We start from the raw sequence: 24,849 nt of genomic DNA, 5'->3' as shown, positions 1-24,849 counted from the left end.
CTCTGGAGAAGAAATACCTTAAATGTAAATGTAAATGTTTATATCACCAGAGTGTCGCAATGAGGACATGTCACAGTGAGGACGTATCGCAATAAAGACATTTATTTACAGACATTTTTACTGGTTTTTGAATGTTTTTATGAATTGCAAAATAAAAACCTGGTCTAATATATTAGCTTTGGTGCATTAGATTTTAGAGAACATTAAAAGAAATTACGAGAATTTAACAGAAACACTGTATAATTATAAAATCTAATAAAAAAAAACACATCATTTATAAGATCATCAAATATATATATATATAACTTTTCTGTGAATCCAGGGACACCTAAATTAGGTTTCCCATAAGTTAACCCATTTCTGATGCACGTTTTCAGTGAAATCATGTTGTTTAATAAAAATAAATAAATAAACAGGGCAATTTTAAGTAATCGGGTCAGTGTCGCAGCAAGGACTTAAAATGTGGGGGAAAGTACATGCAAAAACTGGCATGCAAAAGTATCCCTATTCAAAATATCTGTTACAGTGCATATCTAAATCATGGGGTACACAATTCGGTCTTGAAGTGCCGGTCTCCAGCAAAGTTTAGAGGTACTTAAACTTTATATTTGAGTAAGAAGAGGCATAAATTCAATTCAGTACAAATCAAATGTATTGTCATTATACTAATACAGGGCTTTACTGTACAACCAGGCTAAGTCTCCTAATACAGCTTTTGCCTGCTATTTTTAACCTCATTAGTCCACAGCAAGTATCTTTCTTTAGTTTGTTTTCTCCTTCTGATGCTGAATTTTGAGGTGAGGACGTAGGTCTTTTATCTTCATATATCTGCAGGTGTCGCTGCACAGTAGAACAGTGCACCAGAGCCTGCTAAAGCTCTTTAGTTTTGAGTTGCCTGTCTAGGAATACACCTTTCTAATTCTTGTCTATTCTTATGTTATTATGTTGATGTTCAGAGTGCTTTGCAGCTGCTCAGATTGGCTGCTGATTGTTGGGAAGAGGTTTGAGGAGTCAGAGTATTTATAACTCTCTGAAATTAAATTTGCATCACCTGACACTTTGAAAACAATGACTGTGACCAGGCTGTAACTCTATATACTGTAACAAGCTAATTAATAAAATGCACCCAAATGTTTAAAAGGTGCTCCTTTCCTTTTCTTTTCCACTGTAAAATTGTACAAAACGAACAAATAAAAAAAATAATTATAATAAAATTAGTTTTGACCAGGGTACCCAAACTTTTGCATGTCACTTGAAATGATGGATCAGTTACAATACTTATTTAACTTCTTAAACCCTGTATGTAGGCATACACTTCAGTTCTTCACCCTCATATGCATTGTTAACCCCAGTTTAAAAGACCCCAAAACTGAACCCTGTGGGACTCCCAAAGCATGCTAAACTGTTAGCAAATAATTCAGTTGTTTCTGCAGGAAAAATGGGATTAATTAATAAAATTCTACATCAAAAGAAGCCCTAAAAGTACAGAATATGACTAGAACTGGCATTTTTACCCAAACCAAAAAAATTTAGCAACTATTTTATAACCATTTTATTTATTATGACACTATTAAAATTGAGCAGGGTTCATAACACTACATAACACCTACCATTCAGTGATTTCATAACATGCTAACTGACATCCTTAGGCTTTGTAAGTTGTCATAACACTTTCTGAGGTGAAACGGCATAGTGAAATGACAACTGACTTATTCCTAATCAAACCTTTATAAACATCCATGCAGATTTATACTGTGCTACTTGTTATGAAAAGCTTATGTAGTTGAATTTAGCTCTTTAAACCATTAGCAAAGTGTCATTGATATACCAAATGTTCAATAAATTAAGAAACTGAAACTGGACTTCTGCTTGAGTTTGTGGAAGAAGAATATTACATGACCCAAAGAAGAACTCATGATGGTTCCTGTTAAGGTTAACAGCCTTTAAACCTGGGTTTGAACTGTCATCTGCAGACTTTTAAGGCCATCATACAGATGTTTCTCAAGATTAGCCTTTTTTCCATCAGAAATGTTTTGATAACTGTGTATACATTTCCAAAATTCATGTTTATACATTTACATTATTTAAAAATCTTTCTCTGAGACTTATAATATAGTATAATTTTATAATTATTTGTATATAAAAAAATGTATGATTGTATGAATGTATAATTTAGCACAGATTGGCACAATTTAGTAACTCACCATGGGAGCTAGTACCCTCAAAGCAATAAAATAGCTCTATATGGTGCTGAAACAGCTGTATAAACCCTTTCCGGTTAACTGTTTGTATGATTAGTTAAATTAGATTATGTTTGCCTTTAATTATAATTTCGATAATGAGCACAGCACATTTCTATCAGTAATCAATACAGAAATCCAGGTGATTCCAAAGGGTTCACTTACTTTTTCTAGCATTCAAATGTAAATATACTGTACTGCTATAGTTGGTGTGGCACAATGAATAACAGCTGAGCCACTTAGCTATCAAATCATGTGGGAGACTGGGATACGATTCCTGGTCTGGGCTAATCAAATAAGACTCCTAACACTACATTGGCCCACCTTTGTAAAATGAGTATGGTCTACCAGTATGTCCACAGTGTTAGCGTTGACCACTCCCAAATGTTGCAAACCAGAGGAAACGTCCTTTAGGACAGTCCTTTCAGGAAGTTCTCAAAACAGGTCCTCAGGGACCTCAAGATGGCCTAGATGTAGCTCCAGGCCAACTTACCTTAAAGGGGCATAGACAATTCGGGGTCCCTGAGAGCCGCATTTAATCAGATGCTTGCACGAAAATACCTGACACTGACTAAGTTAACCCTTTCAATGTTTTTACAGATCGCTCCCTTGCTTACTTGGCACCATGCAGTGGACCAGGCTCATGAGTAACCTGATCCTGGCAGTGTATGGCATCACGCTGGTCACGGGCCTTCCCGCCAACCTGCTGGCCTTCTACACCTTTGTCCGAAAAGTAAGGCAGAACCCCAAGCCCATTGATGTGCTCCTACTCAGCCTCACCATCTCTGACCTGATTTTCCTCTTCTTCCTTCCCTTCCGCATGGAAGAGGCGGCACAAATGAAGTGGTCGAGGAGCTACTTCTTCTGTACGCTGTCCATTTTTGTCTTCTTTGCTGCCGTCTACAACAGCACCTTCCTCTTGACGGCTATCAGCGTGGAGCGCTACCTCGGCGTGGCCTTCCCCGTCAAGTACAAGCTCAGGCAGCACCCCCGCAACGCCGTGATAGCCAGTGTCATGTTTGCTGTGATTTCCTTGGGCCACTGCAGCATTATCTTCATCACACAGTATTACGATCACGCCAACAGCACCGCCCTCGAGCTGTCTGCACGGAACTCCTGCTACGTGGACTTCAGCGAAGAACAGCTGAAAGTCCTGTTGCCCGTCCGCCTGGAGCTGTTCGTGGTGTTCTTCTGCGCCCCTTTATTCATCTGCTGCTTCTGCTACATCAAATTCATCCTCATCCTCTCCCGACTGCCCAACATCAACCCCAAGAAGCGCTTTAGGGCGATTGGCCTCGCCCTGGGCACCCTCCTCGTCTTCATGGTCTGCTTCATGCCCTTCAGCATGACCCATCTGGTCGGCTACATTGCTTGGTACAATCCTGACTGGAGAGTGTATGCACTGCTCACCAGCACCTTCAATGCCTGTCTGGACCCCTTCATCTTCTACTTCTCCTCTTCGGCGCTCCGGCAGATGTTCAAAGTCTGCGCCCGAGGACTCATCAAAAGGTTGTCCATCTGTCCCAATGGTACATGCTGCTCCCAGCTGAACTGCTCCACTGTCGAGGAGAATCCTCCAAGCTCCACCATCAGCTTTCGTTAATGATGACTGACCATGGCACCATGGCCAAACCCCATATTTTAAGGCCTTGAACAGCGACCATGGTCTGAAGCCTTAGCTTAGCATTCAGTTTACTGTACTTTATGTTACTGCTTGCACAACCATTCAAAAATAGGGGTGTAACGATACACAGCATTCATAATTCCATATGATATAATAGTGTTTTAATACACTGGATTTCTCAAAACAACAAAAATGAGGCGTGCCTAATATATCGTCTCTGTCAGAGGCGTTTAAACTGACAAGGGCCCTAAACAATGTATTAAATTTATATTTTGGCAGAATTATTAGAGCTGTGGGGGCCCTGTGTAATATCTAATAATGGGGCCCAAAGTCTCTGGCAGTGCCTCTGGTCACTGTTACACGAAAACCTTGCATCTGCAATGTTGTTGTTTTTCACTTTTTGACATAATTTCAATCTGGAAGTTGTACTATGTATTGTGTGAAAACATCATGAGGCATGGACCATTAGAAATGCTCAAAAATTACATGGAAAGAATTCATTTTCCATTGACTTCCATTGAAAGTTAGGAAGGTTAATTCCTTCTCCTGTAAAGTTGGAAATACAGGGTTTGCAGCATTTCTATTGTTCAATTCCTCATGACATTTTCACACAATACAAAAAACAACAGCCATTTATTTATTTATTGATATTTACGGCACTCAAATTTCACAGAGTTTACCCTGGGGCATTATGGGAATCTTTTTTTTACATTGACTTCCATTTAAGGTTTGGAAGGTGTGTTCCTTCTCCTGTAAAGCTGAAGGGAGATACAGGGGTTTTGTGCTAAAATGTCAACGTAAGCATTTTCAGCTCATTTGAGCGTTCGGCATTATCAAAGTGCAATATTTACAATAAGAGCTGTGCTTCTGATCTGATGCTCCAGCTACAAGCTAATCTATCTCAGCTAGTCAGCAGACTAACCCACAGGCTAGCATGCTAGTCATGATTCAACAACACAATTTGATTGGTTGCGTTGTTAGATCCCTCAAAGGATCCTGCAATCCTTCAGAGTTCAAATGGTTGCAATCATACAAATGTTGCCATTTGTACATTATATGGACAAAAGTATTGGGATGCCTGCTCATTCAATGTTTCTTTTGAAACAAAGGTGCTACAAATAATTCTTGTGAGCGATGCCATAGAAGAACCAATTTTGGTTCCATACATTTTGGTTCCATAAAGACCCCTAAAAACTTGCTCCTGATGTAAAGGTTCTCCATCAGCTTAATGGTCACATCTCTATGACAAAGATGGTTCTTTATGAAACCAAAAGTGGTTCTTCTATGTTATCACTCAAAGAGCCTTTTGTAGCACCTTTATTTTTTTGAGTGTAAGGTCAGGATGTTGGATGATGACCACCAACCAACCTCATCATCTCCAACTCCCCAACTCATCTCAAAAGTACTGGATGGTGCACCACCATCCATCATTCCAGAGAACACAGTTCTTCCGGTGCTCCACAGCAATAGGTGCAATGTAAAGTAGCAGAGTCCACAAACCTTTGGACATATAGTGTATAAACTGTTGTTATTTGTTGTGTTATTTGTATCATGGAGATTTAAATATAGTAATTACTTGCATAACAGAGGTTTTAATATTATAAACTAAACATGTTTGCTAGTTTTATAGACTTTTGTGAACAGAAAAAATGTAGTAGCTGATGTATTACATACTGTATACTGTACTGTATTTTGCAGTTTTTGTGCCTTTGTTGTTTTTTTTTATTTAAGGCATTTTGGATATTCTGAATATTGTTAACCATGTTCTACAGGTTTTTTTTTTAAAATTTACATTTTTACATTTATATTTTATTATTTTGGTGAATTCTGGAAACCAATCATTCGAAAGTTATATCTAGGGCTGGGAGATAACTAGCATAAATAATATATTGTGATATTTAAAAGATTATTATTTTACAAACATTTGTTCAGTCTTCTTATGGATGACTGACTATGTCTGAATTTGAAATATTGCTAAGAATCAATATCAGTTGACTCCTGAACAAATCCGAGGTGGACTGTCTTACAAATCCCGGCCACTTGTGGTCACTTAAATTGTGGTCAGGATTAGTAAATATTCAATATAACATGACTATTTTGCACGATACAATGAAACACTGTCATATCGCCAACCTCTAGTTCTACAGGACTAGCGTATTAGCATACGTTCTGCTACTCAATCTATTTTATACTCTCAAACAGGTCGAACCCCAACGTTTGAACAGCGGTTCCAGGCTTTCGATTGGTAGCGTATGATACAATGAGATGTAGCCTCTAGCTGTACCCTTTAAAGCTAGTTAGCATGTAAACATGTAGCACTGAGTTTGTACTTGCACATTGAGGAGTGCGTGTGTGTGTGTGTGTGTAGAGGGTTTTAGGAACTGAATGGTAATTTTATCATGTAAAGTAAAGCTGATCTTGACTGTCTGTGATGTTTTATTATAAAAAGTTAAGTGGAATTTTATTTTTGAACAAACAAATAAATATTTACTTACTTATTTTACTGTACAGAAAAGTTCTTTTAGCTGATGACGGTACTTTACTCTGAGGCCTCCAGGTCAACCGTAATTTCAAAAGCAGAAGAAACTCAGAAGAAAAAAAAAGGCATTTGTCCATTAGAGGGAGCCAGCAATGCACACAATGAGGATCACAGCCTCCACCAATAGAATCCCAAAATTATTAGAGCTGTGGCGCCCAATGTAATAGCTATTGATGGGGCCCAAAATCCCTGGCTGCAGGGATTACACAACACAACAATTTTTTTTTTACTTTTTACTCATTTCAATCTGGCAGTTGTACCTTTTTATTGTGTGGAAATGTCATAATGAACAGACCAATAGAAACGCTCGAAAATGACCAGGAATAAAATCTTTTACATTGACTTCCATTGAAAGTTAGGAAAGTTTGGAGCAAGACTGATAGTGAGGTCAAAATGTTGGATGATGATCACCGCCCCACCTCATCATCCACAACTTCCCCAACTCATCCCTACAGTACTGGATGGAGCTTCAACCATCTATCATTCCAGAGAACCCAGTTCTTCCACTGCTCCACAGCTCAATGGACGCAATGTAAAGCAGTTGAATGCATTCATTACAGGTGGTCTCCACAAACATTTGGACATCACACACACAATAAAATACATTCCTACACTGAATACACTGATTGCCCTGATTGAACAAAACACTGGATTTCCCCCTTAATGACACGCAGCAATGTCATCTAGAAGATGTGACCATCAGCACGTTCAGCAGCTTATACCAAACGAATGCAAATCAGCTCCTTTTCAAAGTGCAGCTATTTGTGCATTCGAAAGGAGCCCCCTCATGTCTCTTCCCCAGGCAGCTACACCACAAAGACCACTTCCCTTACATTACCAAGCCACTTGTTCCACCGGAAGGTCAGAAAAGGAAAAGTTGTTTGTATCTAAAAGGTTATTTGCTAAATTAGAAATGAAAGGAAATCCCACACAAAATGTATTCTAGGGCCTATAATGTATAATGTAACGAGGGGGGTCAGAGATCGGAGGTCTGTCAGCCTAATCGAAGCGGTGAGTAGTAACTACAGTCTCTAAAAACAAGGACCTTAACGAATCTTAACAAAAATGTCCTTTTAATGCAAAATATTAAGTAACATCTTAACATTAACTCAAGTGTTTTTTTCATTTTTTTCTCTTTATTTTTTCTCTTTAGAATTTTATTATATTAGAATTAAATTATGATTTATAAATTATTGTACTTGCTTTTCCTTTTTACTATTTTTGTATTTTACACACCTAGTTTGGCTCGTACGGCTCGGCTTGACCCGCCATCCTTTAAGATCCATGGAAGACGAGCGTCCAGACATTTTTACTGTCCTGCACCGAAGTGGTGGAACAAACTTCCCCGGGGTGTCCGAACAGTCCAACGCTCGCTGTCTTCAAACCCAGACTGAAGACCCTCCTCTTCTGAGAGTACTCAGGCGAAGAGAAGAGTATTATGGTCTCCTTACTGACTTGTGTTTAATAGAGTCTAAACTTAGAGGATCTTTGAATTTTTAGCCTTTTCAAACTAGCTGAGGTTTTTATTGGGTAAATAGCAAAGCACTTTTGTAAGTCGCTCTGGAGAAGAGCGTCTGCTAAATGCTGTAAATGTTAAATGTTAAATTATTTGTCTGTATGTTTTAATGAAAGGTGCTAGACAAATAACTTTGCCTTGCCTACACTCTGAAGATCTGCTTTGGTTCCAAGAAGAACTTATTATTCATATATTATAAGAAGTTCTATTATTAGAACTTGTTATTTATCCTAGAGAAGTGTGAAGAAGTGTGAAGAACCTGTAAAAGACCCCCCAAAAACTTGGTCTTGGTGGTTTTTTTGGTTCTTTATCAACTAACAGGTCATATATTTATTACATATCTTTATTATTTGGTTCTTTATGGATTTGGCTCTTCAAGTGTTTTTTCTATGGCACTGCTCAAAAGAACCTTGTGTAGTTACTAGTGTGTAGATTTTACTGTATCTGAAACTGGTATCTTAGCTAATAAATATTTGTGAATGTTTAACAGTTTTTGTTTTGTTTTTGGTTAAAAATGTAGAACATCTGTACTGCAGTGTCATTGAACCCAGTTTGGCGGGGCACGTCCCCAGTAAAATGTTGCTGTGCCCCGCTAAAATCCTGAATTGCTGAGCAGAACTACAGGCAACTGCAGGCACTACATTTCCCATAATGCCTTTATGGGTAAGCTTTGTAAAGTTTGAGTGCCATAAATATTAATAAATCAATGGCAACTACCTGGCAACTACCTGGTGGGTGGGTTTGGGTAGGTAGCGTCGCTGCTGTCAATACTTTGGGCTTGGCAGTCTACTTACTGCACTGCGTAACTCAGGACAACGCTTGCAAGAACTGCGTAAGAACTGCGTAAGAACTACGTAAGAACTACATAAGAACTATGTACGAACTCCGTAACTGCATAACTGCATAATGCTGCAACGTACCTGAGTCATATTGGTGTGCACTCCAGTAATGTCACTCTGCCGCCTCAGTCCACATGCTTCTCTCAGCTTGTCCAGAATGATGTGTCCTTTACAGGTGGCTCAAAGTGTAGTAAAGACAGTAGAGGGAGCCCAGGAGCAAAAAATGCCATTTTTCCATATTCTTGCTTGTCAACATCGACGCATCCTCTGTGAAGATCGTCAAGAGCACCGAGTTCCTTGGTGTCCACTTAGCAGAGAACCTCACTTGGTCCCTGAACGCCAGCTCTACAGCCAAGAAAGTCCAGCAGCATCTCTACTTCCTCCAGAAGCTGAGAAAGGCCCGTCTCCCTCCACCCATCCTCACCCTCTTCTATAGAGGGACCATAGAGAGCATCCTGAGCAGCTGCATCACTGTCTGGTTTGGCAACTGCACCACCCTACCCTCCAGCGAATAGTGAGGGCGGCTGAGAGGATCATCAGAGTCTTTCTCCCATCCGTCATGGACATTTACACTGCCCACTGCATCTGCAAAGCAACCAGCATTGTAGATGACTCCACCCACCCTTCTCACAAACTGTTTCTCCTCCTGCCATCAGGAAGAAGGTAATGCAGCATCCGGTCCAACGCGACAAGACTCTGCAACAGCTTTTTCCCCCAAGCCATCAGACTTCTCAGCTCCAGATGGATGGACTCCTCCATACACACACGGCATGCTAACTGTGTAACTCTGGTGAAGTGGGCAGGACTATGCCCACTTAGAGAACTACGTAATGCGGTGCCATAACTTAGCTAAACTAAATTAGCTAAATTAGCTTACAACAGTGCTTCTTTCTGGAATGCCATAATTATTAATAAATAAATAAATGGTTGCTACTTGGCAAGTTACTGTACATTTACAGTATTTTTTTCTTAGCAGTGTATGGGATACACACACACTCATATATAACAAGCCCGCTGTTGCCGACAGGTTGTTAGACCCAGAGTCAGCAGGTAAAACACAGGCGGTCTTGGTGATGTGCGAGGGAGCACCCGTCAGATCTGTGTTGATAAACAGCCCCTTTGCTTGTTGACGCCGCTCACGGCCTCTCTGGATTTCTGGGTAATTACAGCTTGAGATCGAGAACAGGGCGATCTAATTATCACATAGATCCATCTATCAGCGCAGACCACTGACTGTATCAGCTAAAATGTCAGGGTGGAGGCAGTGAAGATTGCCACTGCTGCTGATTAAACACGAGGCACGTTTAGCCACGACTTGACGAGGGTACCGCGAGTTCCGCTCACCTCCAGACACTTGCTGAGCGAGGTTGCAGTGCAGGCTTTGTGTGTTTCTTTACTCCTGAGCTGCGTACACTGGGAGGCAGACACAGCGGGGCCTTCACAGCCTTGCAGCTACTCAGCAGAGATGACGGGTCGGACGGGTTACCGATAGAGGGGGAGGATGCTGGAGCTACAGAAAGGACGGGATGTATCGATTTTCAAACACACAGTATTGATTATTAATGAATAGTTTAGATGTAAAGATTGGTGGCAGACAGTGGTTCATTTAGTGTTGTGATTAAATCCTGACCACTAGATGGCAGTGTTGTCAAATTATATGCAAATGATACGACAGTTTCCCTAATTGTTTCACCATTTCCTGCCAAATTTGGATCAGCCATTACCCGACCCATACATAATCTCCCCCATCACATGCAATGCTACCAACAGGGTGAAGGCTGACACACGCCTCTTACCTGGCTCTGTTGCATCGGTCAGCAGAGGCCAGTGTTTAGATATAGGGCCCTCTTTTAGCAAACTTTAGGCGAGCTGGGAACCGTGCATGGCACAGCTTGATTTAGGGCGTGTCAGTGTGTCTTAGCTGTCATAACGACGGGAAAAGTTCACCTTGCTCGGCTCGAAACTCTCAAAAGTCATTTACTGAGTCTCCTAATGAATCATGGGTGTGATTTTTTTTGGGCGCATCGTGCAGTAATAAACCAATCAGCGTGTCGCTCGCCATCCCTTTAAGAGCCAGGTGCGGTCAGACTGACCTTGGCGGGTTGCTGTTTCAGTGGTGTAAACGTGGGGGGGAGGGGGGCGGGTGTAAAGCGTCGGGCTGCACGTGCCTGTGTTGACAATTCACTGCCAAGATAGCAACGAACGTCTGACTGCTGAAGAACGTCTGTCTAGACTTTTCAGTCAGTGAAGCTCCTCCTGTGTTTTCCGTCAGCAAGATACACAGCAATACACCCGAAACTGACCTGAACACCCCTTATTTCGGGGCCACCGCGCCCATCAGTGTAGATATATTCAGAAGCAGCGCTGCTGTTTAAACCACGCAGGAGAAAGGAGAGATAATAGACTATTGGCGGGGTGGAAGATAGGGCCCATAATGTGAATCAGTGAGGCAGTTGTTCTTAATATTGTGTGAGGATTTTATAAGGAATGGACCAATAGAAATCTTCTTCTGTAATGTCCTCACACTCCCAGGTTGATATTCCTCCATGCAATACATCAGAGCACCACTAGATTGCTGTCCATGCTATCCCTCTCCATGATCAGTAGATTGCGAAATACATTGTGCTTTGAAAGCATCCCTTGGCTTCTCTGAGCCTGACTTATCGAAAATGACAGTGATCAGTTCAGTTCACCATGTCCATTACAAACGACTGTCTCCAGACTGTGCTAAGCTGATGGCACAGACGTTCATTGAGGCACGTCATAGAAGTGTGAGTTCATTCTGTGGTAACGTTTGCGTTTTGAAATGTTTAGCAACTGTCCTGGTAAAAGTCGGCCCATGCCTTGTGGTGAGACTTGACTTGCCACCGCTGTTCCTCTTTCCTGGTCCAGTTTGTTCTTATTTGGCATTTTTCATCGCCATCACGTCTAAAACCTGACGTACCTGCAGTTCAGCTGCTGATTTCTTCTGCTGTCTTTGGAACTTATTGGTTAAGAGTGCATTTATCTATTAATGTTATTAGAGCTTCATTCTGGATATTAATGATATTAGAGCTTCATTCTGGATATTAATGATATTAGAACTTCATACTGGATATTAATGTTATTAGAACTTCATACTTGATATTAATGTTATTAGAGCTTCTCTCTGGATATTAGTAATAATCTTAGAACTTTATACTGGAGATAAATGTTATTAGAACTTCACTCTGGATATTAATAATAATAATATAACTTCATACTGGATATTAATGTTAATAAAGCTTCATACTGGATATTAATTTTATTAGAGCTCCATACTGGACATTAATGTTATTAGAACTTCATTATAGATATTAATGCTATTAGAGTTTCATACTGGATATTAATGCTATAAGAGCTTCATACTGGATATTAATGTTATTAGAACTTCATACTGGATATTAATGTTATTAGAGCTCCATACTGGACATTAATGTTATTAGAACTTCATTATAGATATTAATGTTATTAGAGCTTCATAATGGATATTAATGTTATTAGAGTTTCATACTGGATATTAATGCTATTAGAGCTTCATACTGGATATTAATGCTATCAGAGCTTCATTCTGGATATTAATGTTATTAGAGCTTCATACTGAATATTAATGTTATTAGAGCTTCATACTGGATATTAATGTTATTAGAGTTTCATACTGGATATTAATGTTATTAGAACTTCATACAGGATATTAATGTTATTAGAGCTTCATACTGGATATTAATGTTATTAGAACTTCACTCTGGATATTAATGTTATTAGAGCTTTATACTGGATAATTAATGCTATTAGAGTTTCATACTGGATATTAATGTTATTAGAGCTTCACTCTGGATATTAATGTTATTAGAACTTCACTCTGGATATTAATGTTATTAGAACTTCATACTAGATATAATGTTATTAGAACTTCACTCTGGATAGTAATGTTATTAGAACTTCATACTAGATATTAATGTTATTAGAACTTCATACTGGATATTAATGTTATTAGAACTTCATTCTGGATATTAATGTTATTAGAGCTTCATACTGGATATTAATGTTATTATAGCTTCATACTGGATATTAATGTTATTAGAACTTCACTCTGGATATTAATGTTTTTAGAACTTCATGCTGGATATCAGAACTTCATTCTGACACTATTTGTCACTTCCATTCATCGGTTATTCTGGAAGACATTCTTATATTTTGCCTCTGGGTTTTATAGATAGTTCTAATGGCTTTTGTTCTCATTGTGTATTAAATGAAGAGAAGTATATTTGAGGACACAGATGATGTCCTTGAAACTGGTTTTCCAAATTCAGGCCTGAACCTGAATACAGAATGAAAGCTGAGCAGAATGCTGAGTCAGTACTCGCATGTTCTCAAAATTAGACTCAGAAACACTTGTAGAAGTTTTGCAACATGCTTTACAACTCGTCAGTGAATATTGAGGCCCAGAGATCCGCAGAAAGTTCCTCAATTTGAAGCGTTGGAAACCACGACAAATATGGATCAACAGTGTTCATTAATTTGCTTTCAGTGAATGAGTATACCTTCAGCTATCAGCCATAACATTAAAACCACTGCCAGGTCAAGTGAATAATACTGATTATCTGATTCCAAGGGCACCTGTCAAGAGATGGGGTCATGGGTACCTAGGGCTCACTGATGTTAATGGAGGCCCCACCTCACAACTTACAGGACTTGCAGATTACAGAATCTGCTGCTAACGTCTTGGTGCCAGATACCACAATAGAGGTCTTGTGGGTTCCATGCCTTAATGAATCAATGCTGTTTTGGGGGCATGATATTACACAATATTAGACAGGTGGTTTAAATGATATGACTGATTATGTGGGCAACCTTAGACTAGATGCTAAAAAATATATTAGACACAATATTTTTTAAATAAAAGTTTAATATTTTACTTCTGGAAAACTATGAAAAAAGTGTCTGGTAAAAAATACAAAAATGTTAAAATTCAGTATGAAATGTACTTATTTTTTTACTTCAAATAAGATACTACTTATTTAAATACGTTTCTTTAAAAAAAAACAATAACTTGAATGAAAAATCAGATAATTGTAAAATATATATTATTATCAAATCTGTTCATATCAAATATATTATCAAATATGTTGGTAAGGGAAGTCTTATTAATTCTACCCATTAAATACACTATTTTGGCTTTTGTAATAGTAATATACAATATAATATAATGTTTTTTAAACAATTTTATTTAGTGAAAATGTGTTTTTTCATGGTTTCAGGCTAATGTTTTAAAGCATTATTTCCTGAATAAAACACTTTCACTAGATATATGGAATAAAAAAGCCTAGAGATGACTTCAAAGGTCAGAAAAAACTAAAATAAGTTACAAGACAACTTACTGGACTCTCCAAAAGAACAGTATATTGATTGGTACCTCATTCTTGCAGTGTGCCTGTTGAAATAAGAGGGACTATATGGCATCCAGAATTGCACAAGTGTTTCCATTTTGCTTATTGCACCACATAGTACAACCAAGAGTTTCACTACAAAGACAAATTGCTGATATATACCATTTCGAAAGAATGGTCACAAAAAGCTGACCATTGTTTCATGCTATTGGTTTTTATAACCACAGGTTTAAAACAGACCAGCTTTGGCTCTAGAAGTGTTGAAATGATCAAAACTGGAAAACAGAAGCTCCTTCTGAAAAGGAAAGTCCCTAAATGCAACAGTTTTGAGTTAGAGAGTATCTGAGGATCTTGCATACATCACACACCCTACAGTAATATCCTTGAAAGGATAATCATCTTAATTCTAGGCTTAATATCTAATAATTCTAATTATGACGCTGTAGTAAGAATATTAGTTAATCAATTTAATTCAGTCTCTAGAACAAATGTCTTATCTGTTGACATATAATTTTTCCTTTTTTAAGAAATAGTACATCAAATTTAGTTTGTTTTAGGAAATAACACAAGTAGTTTATAATAATATAATATATAATAAACTAAAAAAAATCAATTAACACTTTTTAACAATTAACAGGGGTTGATTGATTACTTGATTTTGCAGAAAATATTTTTTTTATTAAGTTAATAACCGATCAGCAGTTAGACAAAACTTGTTTCAACCAATAATGCAGATAATTTCACTTGTTTAAATAAATTATGCAGATAATTTAGTTTCACTTAACAATTTTTACAGGTGAAATGTAATTTTTTTGACAGATCAGCAGCAAAACTTCTTTCAATAAATAATGCAGATAATTTAACTTGTTCATGTTTTTTCTTTTAAAAATGTACATACTTTAAAACGTGTTTACTAGGTTAAATACATTTAAAATGCTTTATTAAATGAAAATGTATTGAAATGAAGTTAAAAAAAATAGAAATTGCTAGAATGTGCTATAAGTTAATTAAACACACTGTGCGAAAACATGTCTGGGAATATAAGGACTCCATATTTTACTTACTAAAATATACTTTTACACTGCATAGGTTTATACTAAAATATATATTATTATCAAATCTGTTATTATTAAATATTTGATCAAATATGTTGGTAAGGGAAGTCTAATTAATTCTACCCATTAAATATAATTGAATAAGTTGCTAGAAGTTAAAAATGTGCTAGAAGTTAATTAAACACACTGCGTGAAAGCATGGGAATCTGGGAATATAAGGACTCCATGCTCTCAGACATTAGGCATTATTTGGGGGATTTCTGGATACAGTAAAGACATGACTTTGAATGCAGAGGGTGTTTCAGCTGTGGAAACCCGTGTACAGGCTCTCACAAAGAGAAACAGGGGAAATTGGGGGATGACTGACCTGCCATCCTTCTTAGCAGTGCAAAACTGTCACATTTCTAACGTTTCTTTCTAACTCAGCAACTAAACAGCACACTTTAGTTTATGTGTGTTCTCCAGATGCTTCAAGTCACTGTGATCAAACTGTAATAATTCTGAGCCTTTGTTGTTTTAATGTGGGTAATTAATCTTTCATCATTAAATGATGTATCCAGGAGTGACTTGCTCTGTGTTTATCTGCCAGGGGATATAAACAAGCGAAGGGTTTTTTGCAGTTGGCAGATTGCAATGGCTAAATATCCTCATATAGTAGTTACATTTCCAACAGTGGATGGGCGGGAATGCCATGGCAGTACTGGGATTTACATCAACATCTACATTTAAGGCATTTAACAGACGCTGTTCTCCAGAGCGACTTACAAAAATGCTTCACTATTTACTCAAGAGAAACCTCAGCTAGTCTGAATAGACTAATAATTCAAAGCTCCTCTAATCTTAGACTCTACTAAACACAAGTCAGTATGGAGACCATAATACTCTACTATTCGCCCAAGTACTCTCAGAAGAGGAGGAGGGTCTTCAGTCTGGGTTTGAGGACAGTGAGTGTTGGACTCTGCTGTTTGGACACTCAGGGGAAGTTCGTTCCACCACTTCAGTGCAGGACAAAAAAAAAATCTGGACGCTCGTCTTCCGTGGTTCTTAAAGGATGGCGGGTCGAGCCAAGCCGTACTTCGGCTTCTGACCATCGCCATCAAGTACGGAGGGGCTGGCTGGTCCAGTCTTGGCTTTGTAGACCAGAGTCAGGGGTTTGAATCTGATGACCTGGGCAGCAGCTACAGGAAGCCGGTGAAGAGAGAACGCAGCAGAGGAGGAGATGAACATGGCTGAATTTAGGAGCATTGAAGAGAGCTGCAGTAATCAAGTCTCTTCTAATTCTTCAATCTGGCAGTGGTGGTTCAGTGGTTAGAGCTCTGGACTATTGATGACAGGGTTGTGGGTTCGATACCCAGGCTCGGCAAGCTGCCACTGTTAAGCCCCCTTAAGCAAGACCCTTCACCCTCTCTGCTCCCCGGATGCTGGAGTTGGCTGGGGCTGAGGCTCTGGGGTTGGCTGTGTGTGTGCTCACTGCCCCTAGTTCACTAGTGTGTGTGTGTGTGTGTGTGTGTGTGTGTGTGTGTGTGCCACTACAGATGGGTCAAATGCAGAGGACACATTTCACTGTACATAGTGCATGAATGTACACAGTGATACTGGTGGTCCAGCAGCTTGGAGTTAATGGCAGGCTCGGTGGTTCTTGGGTTGTTCCTGACCTTCTGAACAAGTTTCCTCTCAGCTGAGGAAACTGGTTGAGTTTGGGTCGAGTTCTTCAAGGTTACACCTCCTAATAAACTGTACTTAATCCAAGGAGGGCTGGCAAACAAAGATCAGTATCAGCAGTGTGTGTCTGAGTGTATCAATTGCTTGTTTGGTCACTACATGGTTAGTGTTGAGAAAGTGAAGGAAATAAATAAATAAATGCTAAAGAGGAAGTGAGTGTTTCTTCTTTCTGACATGTCACTGCTGAAATACACTCATTGCTACATCACTATATAAACTGCTGCACGAGAGCCTGAGCACATTAGTCAGATCTGAGCCTGGGTTCTCCACACAGACCAGCGCAGGTAAGTGTTTGCTTTCACATTTCAGACTTGCTGTCTTTGTGCTCGGCGTTAAGGGCTGTTCACTCTTTCCCTTTCGAAGCAGAACAGCAAATACAGAATACAGACGCCCTGAAGCTTCACTGCACTCTTTAAAACTCATGTCCTGTAAAGCGGGAGAACGGGAAACCCTCTCTTTCATGTCTCTGGACTTGTGTAGGTGGTCTTTAGCATGAAAATAACTCAGCACCTCGGCCCAAAAACATGCATTATGCCGCTCCCTGCTTAAGATCAGTAACTGGACGTGGGCTTTAATGCCCACTTGGACGTGTGATCCGAGAGGACGCAGTGGAATGAGGGGAATTCTGATGAAGATGGCTGGTTTGGTGTCTGAGGAGGCCTACATTAGCATCTGAATATCTAGTATGTTGCATATGAATGATTTTCTGTAGATTTCATCATTTGATGTGGACAATACAACAGTCTTGTAAAACATAAAACTGAAGAAAAATCTTTAAAAATAACCTGTTAAATGTCATTCATAGAGATTCAGTTTGAGGAAAAGGTTTAAACCCCCCACATTTATTACTATTGAAATGTGAAAAATTAGAATCAGCTGCAGATGATCAGAACATGGAGGGTTCTGGAGGAGTCTGTCTTTAAACCTCAGACATTTAGTCTGGTCAGCTCTTGATGGTTGACATGATTGGTGAAGAAGATCATCCTCATGGCCAGATCCAGAGAGCTGAGAGTGAGTCTGGGAAGGGGTTCTAAAAATATCTCAGAACAGTTCGAAATCAGCCCTACATCTGTCCGCGAAGAACTGCCAACATGTTCAGATGACCACAAGATGAGTAAAGAAGTGTCCAGCAGTGTCAAATGTCATCACGGTAGCAGGTAGCTCTTGCCACAGTTTAAGTATTGCATTAGAAAGTAGCCAAACAAGCCTGATTAACACAGAGGATGTGCAAGGAGGAAGCCCTTACTGCTTTTATGGGGTATCTTAATGTTACTCTATATCAGTCTGATGTATTTTTTGGGTGTAGTGCTCAGTCAAATAAAATAACCCTCATAATTAGTACATTCGGGGTGGCGGAATGGGAAGGTGGAGGCCAAATTCCATGTAATGGTGAATATGGTCGGCTTGTCTTAAGTGAAAACACACATTTTTAATAGAAAACATTTTATAAATTGCCACAGGATCAAAAATGTATATAGAGCACACCTTAAATTTGGACCAGACACTTTTGGTAGCTGTAATCAAGCTTCTGGCAGAATTCGGGTTGGATATTCAACCTTTTCTTGATGGCAGAATCATTGAATCGTTTAATAAATTAGCTTGCAGTAACACTTTAGGCCTGCCGGCAAGGCATAGGTCAGTGTTTGTCTAATTAACTGCTTAACACTGCAAAGCCGGCGGGCCTAGAGTGTTACTGCAAGCTTCTATTACCAAAGAATGGCCCCACCAGTTTGTACAGAAGTCCCTGTAGTTACTGAGTAATACACCTTAGTGTGTGATAAGCCTTGCAGTGTTAAGCAGTTAATTAGACAAACACTGGCCACACAAGCACCGATCACGACAGACTGGTCACGGCTGCAGACAGGCTATTCAGTACGGCTTGTATGCTCAGTCCTCAGAGGTGCTGGTGTGGTCTATTATACCACAAACCACCATGATAACGCTGCATCATCCAACTATGTATTAGGCTCAGTCATCACAAAGCCATCACTGTGATGTGGAAATAATGTTATTTCTCCACTGCACATAAAGAGAGTCAAAGGGCTTATATAGACACAGGGTATTAGAAGAGGGATTAACAGAGGCTTTTTACAAACTTCACTCTGGAAAGAGCCGACAACCAGTTGCCTTTCCTGCTGATAGGCGCTCTCTTGTCTGTGGTTAATAGCGAGCCTCTTTGGAGTTAGGAGAGATTCTTCTTTTTAATACGCACATTTCCTGAGCTGGAGGGCTAGCGCTAATTGGCTCTCGTTCGCTATGTGAGCCGTTCCCTCTGTTTTGAGCAAACAGGCTCATTCCTGCACAGTTTTGGCTGGAGATAACGGGCATGGAATGAATGTTTTTGTAGTCCGATCCTCACTGTTTCATCATCAACTGTGGCTACAGAGTTGTGGAGTCTGTAGTACTGAATTTATAACCTCTAGGGGGCGCATTATCCAGGTTTGGAACAACCTCGCTCTTTAAAATCACAGCAGGTTTATACTGCCATTAACACACGATTCACAATATAAACCACTGGAAGCTATCATGCTAGTCAATGCTCTACTCTGAGGATTGCCCTTAAAATGTGAACCCAAAAGAATTAGTTCTCAGCTAGCATCTCGCTAAAAGACTGCTCATTTTTTGTGTGCGGTCTGAGTTAGCATAAACTACAAGCTTACAGGGATTGAAAGTGGAAGGTCTCCGAGCACACTGCCCCGACTTTTCACCAAGCAGACATCAACAGTCTAATGCTGCCGGTCAGATTCTTACTCCCGGGCCGGTATTCCAGAAATCTTCTAACTCAAATCGGTTTAGTCACCATGACGACTTTAGTTAGCACTGAATTGGGGTCAGCAGCTTCTGCAAAATAAGGTTTCTTAAGTTCAGCTTCATTTCCTGACTTCAGATACATATCCTAGCTTTGCAAAATTGCCAAATCAGTCCGAATGTGAGTCAGATCTTCTGTTTTAGGCTTTATATTAACATTTACAGCATTTGGGGCTTGAGAATGTAGGGTTTGAAGTCTTGCCCAAGGACTCTTATTGGTGCAGTATGATGGGCTTGCCAAACACTAGTCTGTCAAAGGGAATGCAGTATTTCTACCCACTATGCAACATCCACCACTACAACCAACTGTTACACTGAAAATATAGTGTTAGCATTTTTAGGCAACTGTGATAAGCAGCATAACAAGGTCACTACGCTGTAAACTGTACGGCTGACTTTACTCATATTGTTTGTCAACCCTCTATTGTACTTTTTTCGCATGTGCTGGCATGAGTTGGCAGCAGACCTGATATTGAAGGTGGATCTACTTTGGCACTGGACTGGCAACTAAAGCAGCCTGGGATTTTGCTGTCAATTAAGGGGGGGGTTAGGAAAACCATCATGCAGATTTCAATTAAAAATCAAAAGGGGACAACTGTCTGTAAAAATGTAGATCTCCAGGAGAAGGTCCACCAACCCAATGCTTGGACTTGTGGCAGTTTGCTGAAAAACGTTGGGTTGGTGTGCCCCAGTGGATGGTTTAAAAACTATGCTATTAATGGTAATGGTAATTAATGGTAATGCCATATTACCACTATGGTATCGGATATGTTATATGGTAATACCACTATGGTAGTATGGTATTGGTATATGGTATAAAACTATGGTATTGCTGGAGAACCTTGGGTTGGCAGGTGTTGGGTTTACAGGATCAAACCACTGGTCAACCCAAGGTTCTCCAGCAAACTACACAAAATCTTAGCTTGGGGTTGGTGTACCACAGTGGTCTCCAACCCTGCTTCTGGAGACCTACCTTTACATGAATTAGGGTTGCACTGGGGTTGGATTCAAAGTCTGCAGGCTCTTCAGGAGCAGGGTTGAAGACTACTATGGTAGCTTGGGAAGCTCAATCAAATATCAGACTTACTATCAAGACATCTGACTCTGATCTGCTTCTCTTCTACAGATTTCTGTTGACCTACAACGGCACCATGCAGTGGACAAGACAACTGAGTGACCTGGTCCTGGCGGTATACAGCATCACGCTAATTACGGGTCTTCCTGCCAACCTCCTGGCCCTCTACACCTTTGTCCGAAAGGTGAAGCAGAACCCTGCGCCAATCGATGTGCTCTTGCTTAGCCTCACCATCTCAGACCTGGTCTTCCTCTTCTTCCTCCCCTTCCGGATGAAAGAGGCGTCTGACATGAAATGGACCATGAGCTACTTCCTCTGCCCACTTTCAGGATTCATCTTCTACACCACCATCTACAACAGCACCTTCCTCTTGACGGCTATCAGCGTAGAGCGCTACCTCGGAGTGGCCTTCCCCATCAAGTACAAGCTCAAGAGGCGTCCCCGCAATGCTGTGATAGCCAGTGTGATATTCTGGGTGATTTCCATGGCCCACTGCAGCATTGTCTACATCATGCAGTACTACGACCACAGTAACAACACCGTCCTCGATCCGTCCTTGAGAAACACCTGCTATGAGGATTTCAGCCATGAACAGCTGAAGGTCCTCATGCCTGTCCGCCTGGAGCTGTTCTTCGTACTGTTCTGCATCCCTTTCATCATCTGCTGCTTCTGCTACATTAACTTCATCCTCATCCTCTCTCGACTCCCCAACATCAATCCCAAAAGGCGGTTCAGGGCAATTGGGCTCGCCCTTGGCACCCTCCTTGTCTTCATCATCTGCTTCATGCCCTACAATGTGTCCCATGTGGTGGGTTACATCGGATGGTACAGTCCAAGCTGGAGAGTGTACGCACTGCTCACCAGCACCTTCAACGCCTGTCTGGACCCCTTCATCTTCTACTTCTCGTCTTCGGCGCTCCGAGGAACATTCAAACACTGTATGCAAGGACTCTTCCAAAAGCTGCATCTGTCCTGCTGCTGCAAAGATTGCAGCTGTGCCCAGTTAAGCTGCTCCATGGCCGATGAGACCACGCAAAGCTCCAATGAGTACTCACTAGAATCTACATCCAAAACGAGAATGAGGCAGGTGTAGACGTTTGGACAGTGGACCATCACCGTGAATGTCTTTACCAGCATTTTGGAACACTTGAAGGAATCTTGCAGAGACTGGAGGACCATTAGAGCAGTATAGCCAATCCTTGTCCACTGTCCACAGACATGGCCAATAGAGTTTTGATATTCTTCAGATGCATTCCCTTGATGGTGTCACTGCCCATAAAGAACAGGTCAAGATCTGCCACTTGTTTGCATGTCATTGGCTGTGCTACTGGCTGCCCTTAGAGCTTGATAGAGGGGAAGTGCTCTCTATTCAATGAACTCGGAGTAGCGATTCAGAAGTGGACTCTTGTATTCTGCTCAAATGGTATTTCATGGTCATGTACCACAGAACGGGATGAAAAGCTCGCTATCAGTGTTGGCGGGCGTTATTTTAGAGCTTTCACATAGACCCAGAACTCATGTACAAGTGCAACAGCAACGGCAATGGCAACAGCGCTACGTCAGGCAACATGGGTGGTTTTATCCATGAAGTTACGGGGGTGTAATTGTACAAGTGATCTTAGTAAAGGCCAATCAAAATTGACATATTAACAAGCTCATTAATATTAATGACCAGAGTGTAGCGCCTGTTTGAGTCTCCAAATGGGCTAAAAACCTCAATCAGATCAACAAATTCTATTAAAAGAAACAGAGATATGCTCAATAAAAAAAGTAGCTTGAAATGGTTTTGGCTTTGAGTGCTGCTATAGAAGAACCACTCTTGGTTCCTTAAATAACTATGTCTGTAATAGAGATGTGTAAGTGTAAAAAACGTTTAAATTTGTAAAATTATTTTCTTTATGTTAAATTATGTTCTTTATGGAACCAAATATGCTTTTTCTATGGCATTGCTCAGAGAACCAGAGTGTACATTTGGTCAATTCAGCACCAAACAAGCAACAGGATCCGAAAGCCTTCTCAAGTTCATCTCGGCTTCAGCTGTGATGTTTGTAATGATGCTTAATCCAAACAGATCAAAATGTGCTTTTAACTGTATAGGTGGATCAGTGTAAATCAGTGTGTGTCTGTACATGAAGGCTTGCCAGTGATATACAGGGTCAACTTTTTTTTCAGGCTCATTCACATTAATATTTTTTTCACGATGGTGTGGTTTCCGAACCTCTAACAGTACTTGCAAAGAAGACCACTGGTTCCAGATCTCACATAGATGGCAAAGCCACTGATAATCCTGGTTTACACAGACATGTGAAAAAAATAGCACACCCCATTAGAATCTTGGCTTATTAAATATATATTTAAACATATGAAAGTGAAAGTTTTTAGGATAAAAAGAAAACATGTAGAGACTAATAAACACAGATGCTAGATGATATGTTTCAAACACTGGAAGATAACAGACATTTATGTAAAAAAAATTAGGACACCCTGTTAAAAGCTGTGCTTTGTAAAGATGAAACTGTGAGTCTTGTCCTGCTGTTTATTTTTTGTTTGTCTGTTTGTTTGTTTTTGCTCAAAAAAGGTTTTAATGGGGTGTCTGATTCTTTTTTACATGACTTTAAATGAAAGAAAAATATAAGCAAGAAGAGATTTTTCTCTTTTTTGAGCAATTTTATTTTTTTTATTTTTACTCCCGATTTGGTACTGCCAATTATCCCACCCGTTCATAGCTCCCCCAGCACTAGCAATGCTCCCCTCACTATGAGGGTAAGGACTTAACACGTCTCCTCTGATACGTGCAAAGCCAGCCACCACATCTTTTCAAACTGGGGGAAAGCGCCATGGTCCCAGCTCCACCACACAAGATAACAGGCCAACATTGAGTCGGCCAACATCACTTGAAGAATGATTAGGCAAGAGAGCGCCATCTACCCACCTGGAGAGAGCACAGCCAATTGTGCTCTCCTAGACTCTAGCTGTTGATGGCAAAGTGGCACGGCTCGGTATTCAAACTCTTTGAGCTGGCAACCCCCTGGCCATAGTGGTAGTGCATTAGACTGCTAAACCATTTGCAGCTGAGCCATGATTTTACCTCTTAACTCTGGCGTGTGGTTTTATCTAGGGAATCTGCCCTACGTGCACTGCAGGTTTAGTTTATTCATAAGCTGTTTATAATATTCTTTACAGATTTTATTGATGACTTATTTCTATGAAAATATTCTTGTTTGGGTGTAAATAAAAGGTCTTAGTTAACCCCGTATCAATTGCAGACCTGCTGGCAGGTCCAGATTTCTATCTCTAAACCTTAATTTTTTATACAATTATTTTTTTTACTAAATTAATTTTGCATAATAAACACATGCTCAGTGAACATAAGCATTAAGATGTGAATATACAAAGCAGCTTAGATGGTAAATGTACAGGGAATGTATTCATTTAGTTATGAATATGTTCAGTGTGAGTGATATTCTGTATATATACACATTTCTCAAATGGAAAAATGGTGCTATTTTTGTATACATATCGTGGTCAGAATACTGACTATTTAAAGCTTACAGCTGGTCCTGCCCTGAAGAATGCCCTCTGGGCCCGACCTCTATCCATATATTTTATATGTATGCTTGTTTTTTTGTTGCTTAATAAGACAGTTGTACTATACAAGATATGAATCAATAAAAAATAAATACAATTCAATGAAGTGGTGTTTTTGTATAGCAAAGTAGGGCATTTTGTATTATGTTTGCCTGTGTTTTGCATTTTGCACTTCATTCTCTGCCGTGTCAATGGATTTTTATAAAACATGAACATAAAAAATACACATATGATCAAAATATATAAACATATGTGTATTGTGAAATGCCTGTTTGTAATGTAACATTTAATAAATATCTATCACAGTAAAAAATAACTCATCTCATGATACTCTGTTCTTTAATTTAATAGAGTATGATGTAATATGACATATGAATATTGTCAGGCCCTCCTCCGGGGCGATCCCGAACCACCGCCCACAGGCCCATATAAGGA

The 24,849-nt window shown here is 39.8% G+C and overlaps 2 protein-coding genes across 2 annotated transcripts; both read left to right on the top strand.

Annotated features, from left to right (window-relative positions):
* The first annotated feature begins 2,844 nt into the window (after positions 1-2,844).
* On the top strand, positions 2,845-5,630 carry LOC140537278 (free fatty acid receptor 2-like). Its single transcript, XM_072659628.1, has one exon. It carries the CDS (start codon positions 2,866-2,868, stop codon positions 3,841-3,843), a length of 978 nt encoding a protein of 325 aa, XP_072515729.1. The 5' UTR covers positions 2,845-2,865; the 3' UTR covers positions 3,844-5,630.
* Positions 5,631-17,146: 11,516 nt separating this feature from the next.
* Positions 17,147-24,849, top strand: LOC140537273 (free fatty acid receptor 2-like). The gene is made up of 2 exons (XM_072659616.1): positions 17,147-17,227; positions 20,878-24,849. The coding sequence occupies exon 2, from the start codon at positions 20,903-20,905 to the stop codon at positions 21,917-21,919; it is 1,017 nt and encodes a 338-aa protein (XP_072515717.1). The 5' UTR covers positions 17,147-17,227; positions 20,878-20,902; the 3' UTR covers positions 21,920-24,849.

This window comes from Salminus brasiliensis, chromosome 1 (assembly GCF_030463535.1).
Source record: "Salminus brasiliensis chromosome 1, fSalBra1.hap2, whole genome shotgun sequence".
In the NCBI taxonomy this organism is placed as follows: Eukaryota; Metazoa; Chordata; class Actinopteri; order Characiformes; family Bryconidae; genus Salminus; species Salminus brasiliensis.
This window is presented reverse-complemented; position numbering and strand designations above follow the sequence as displayed.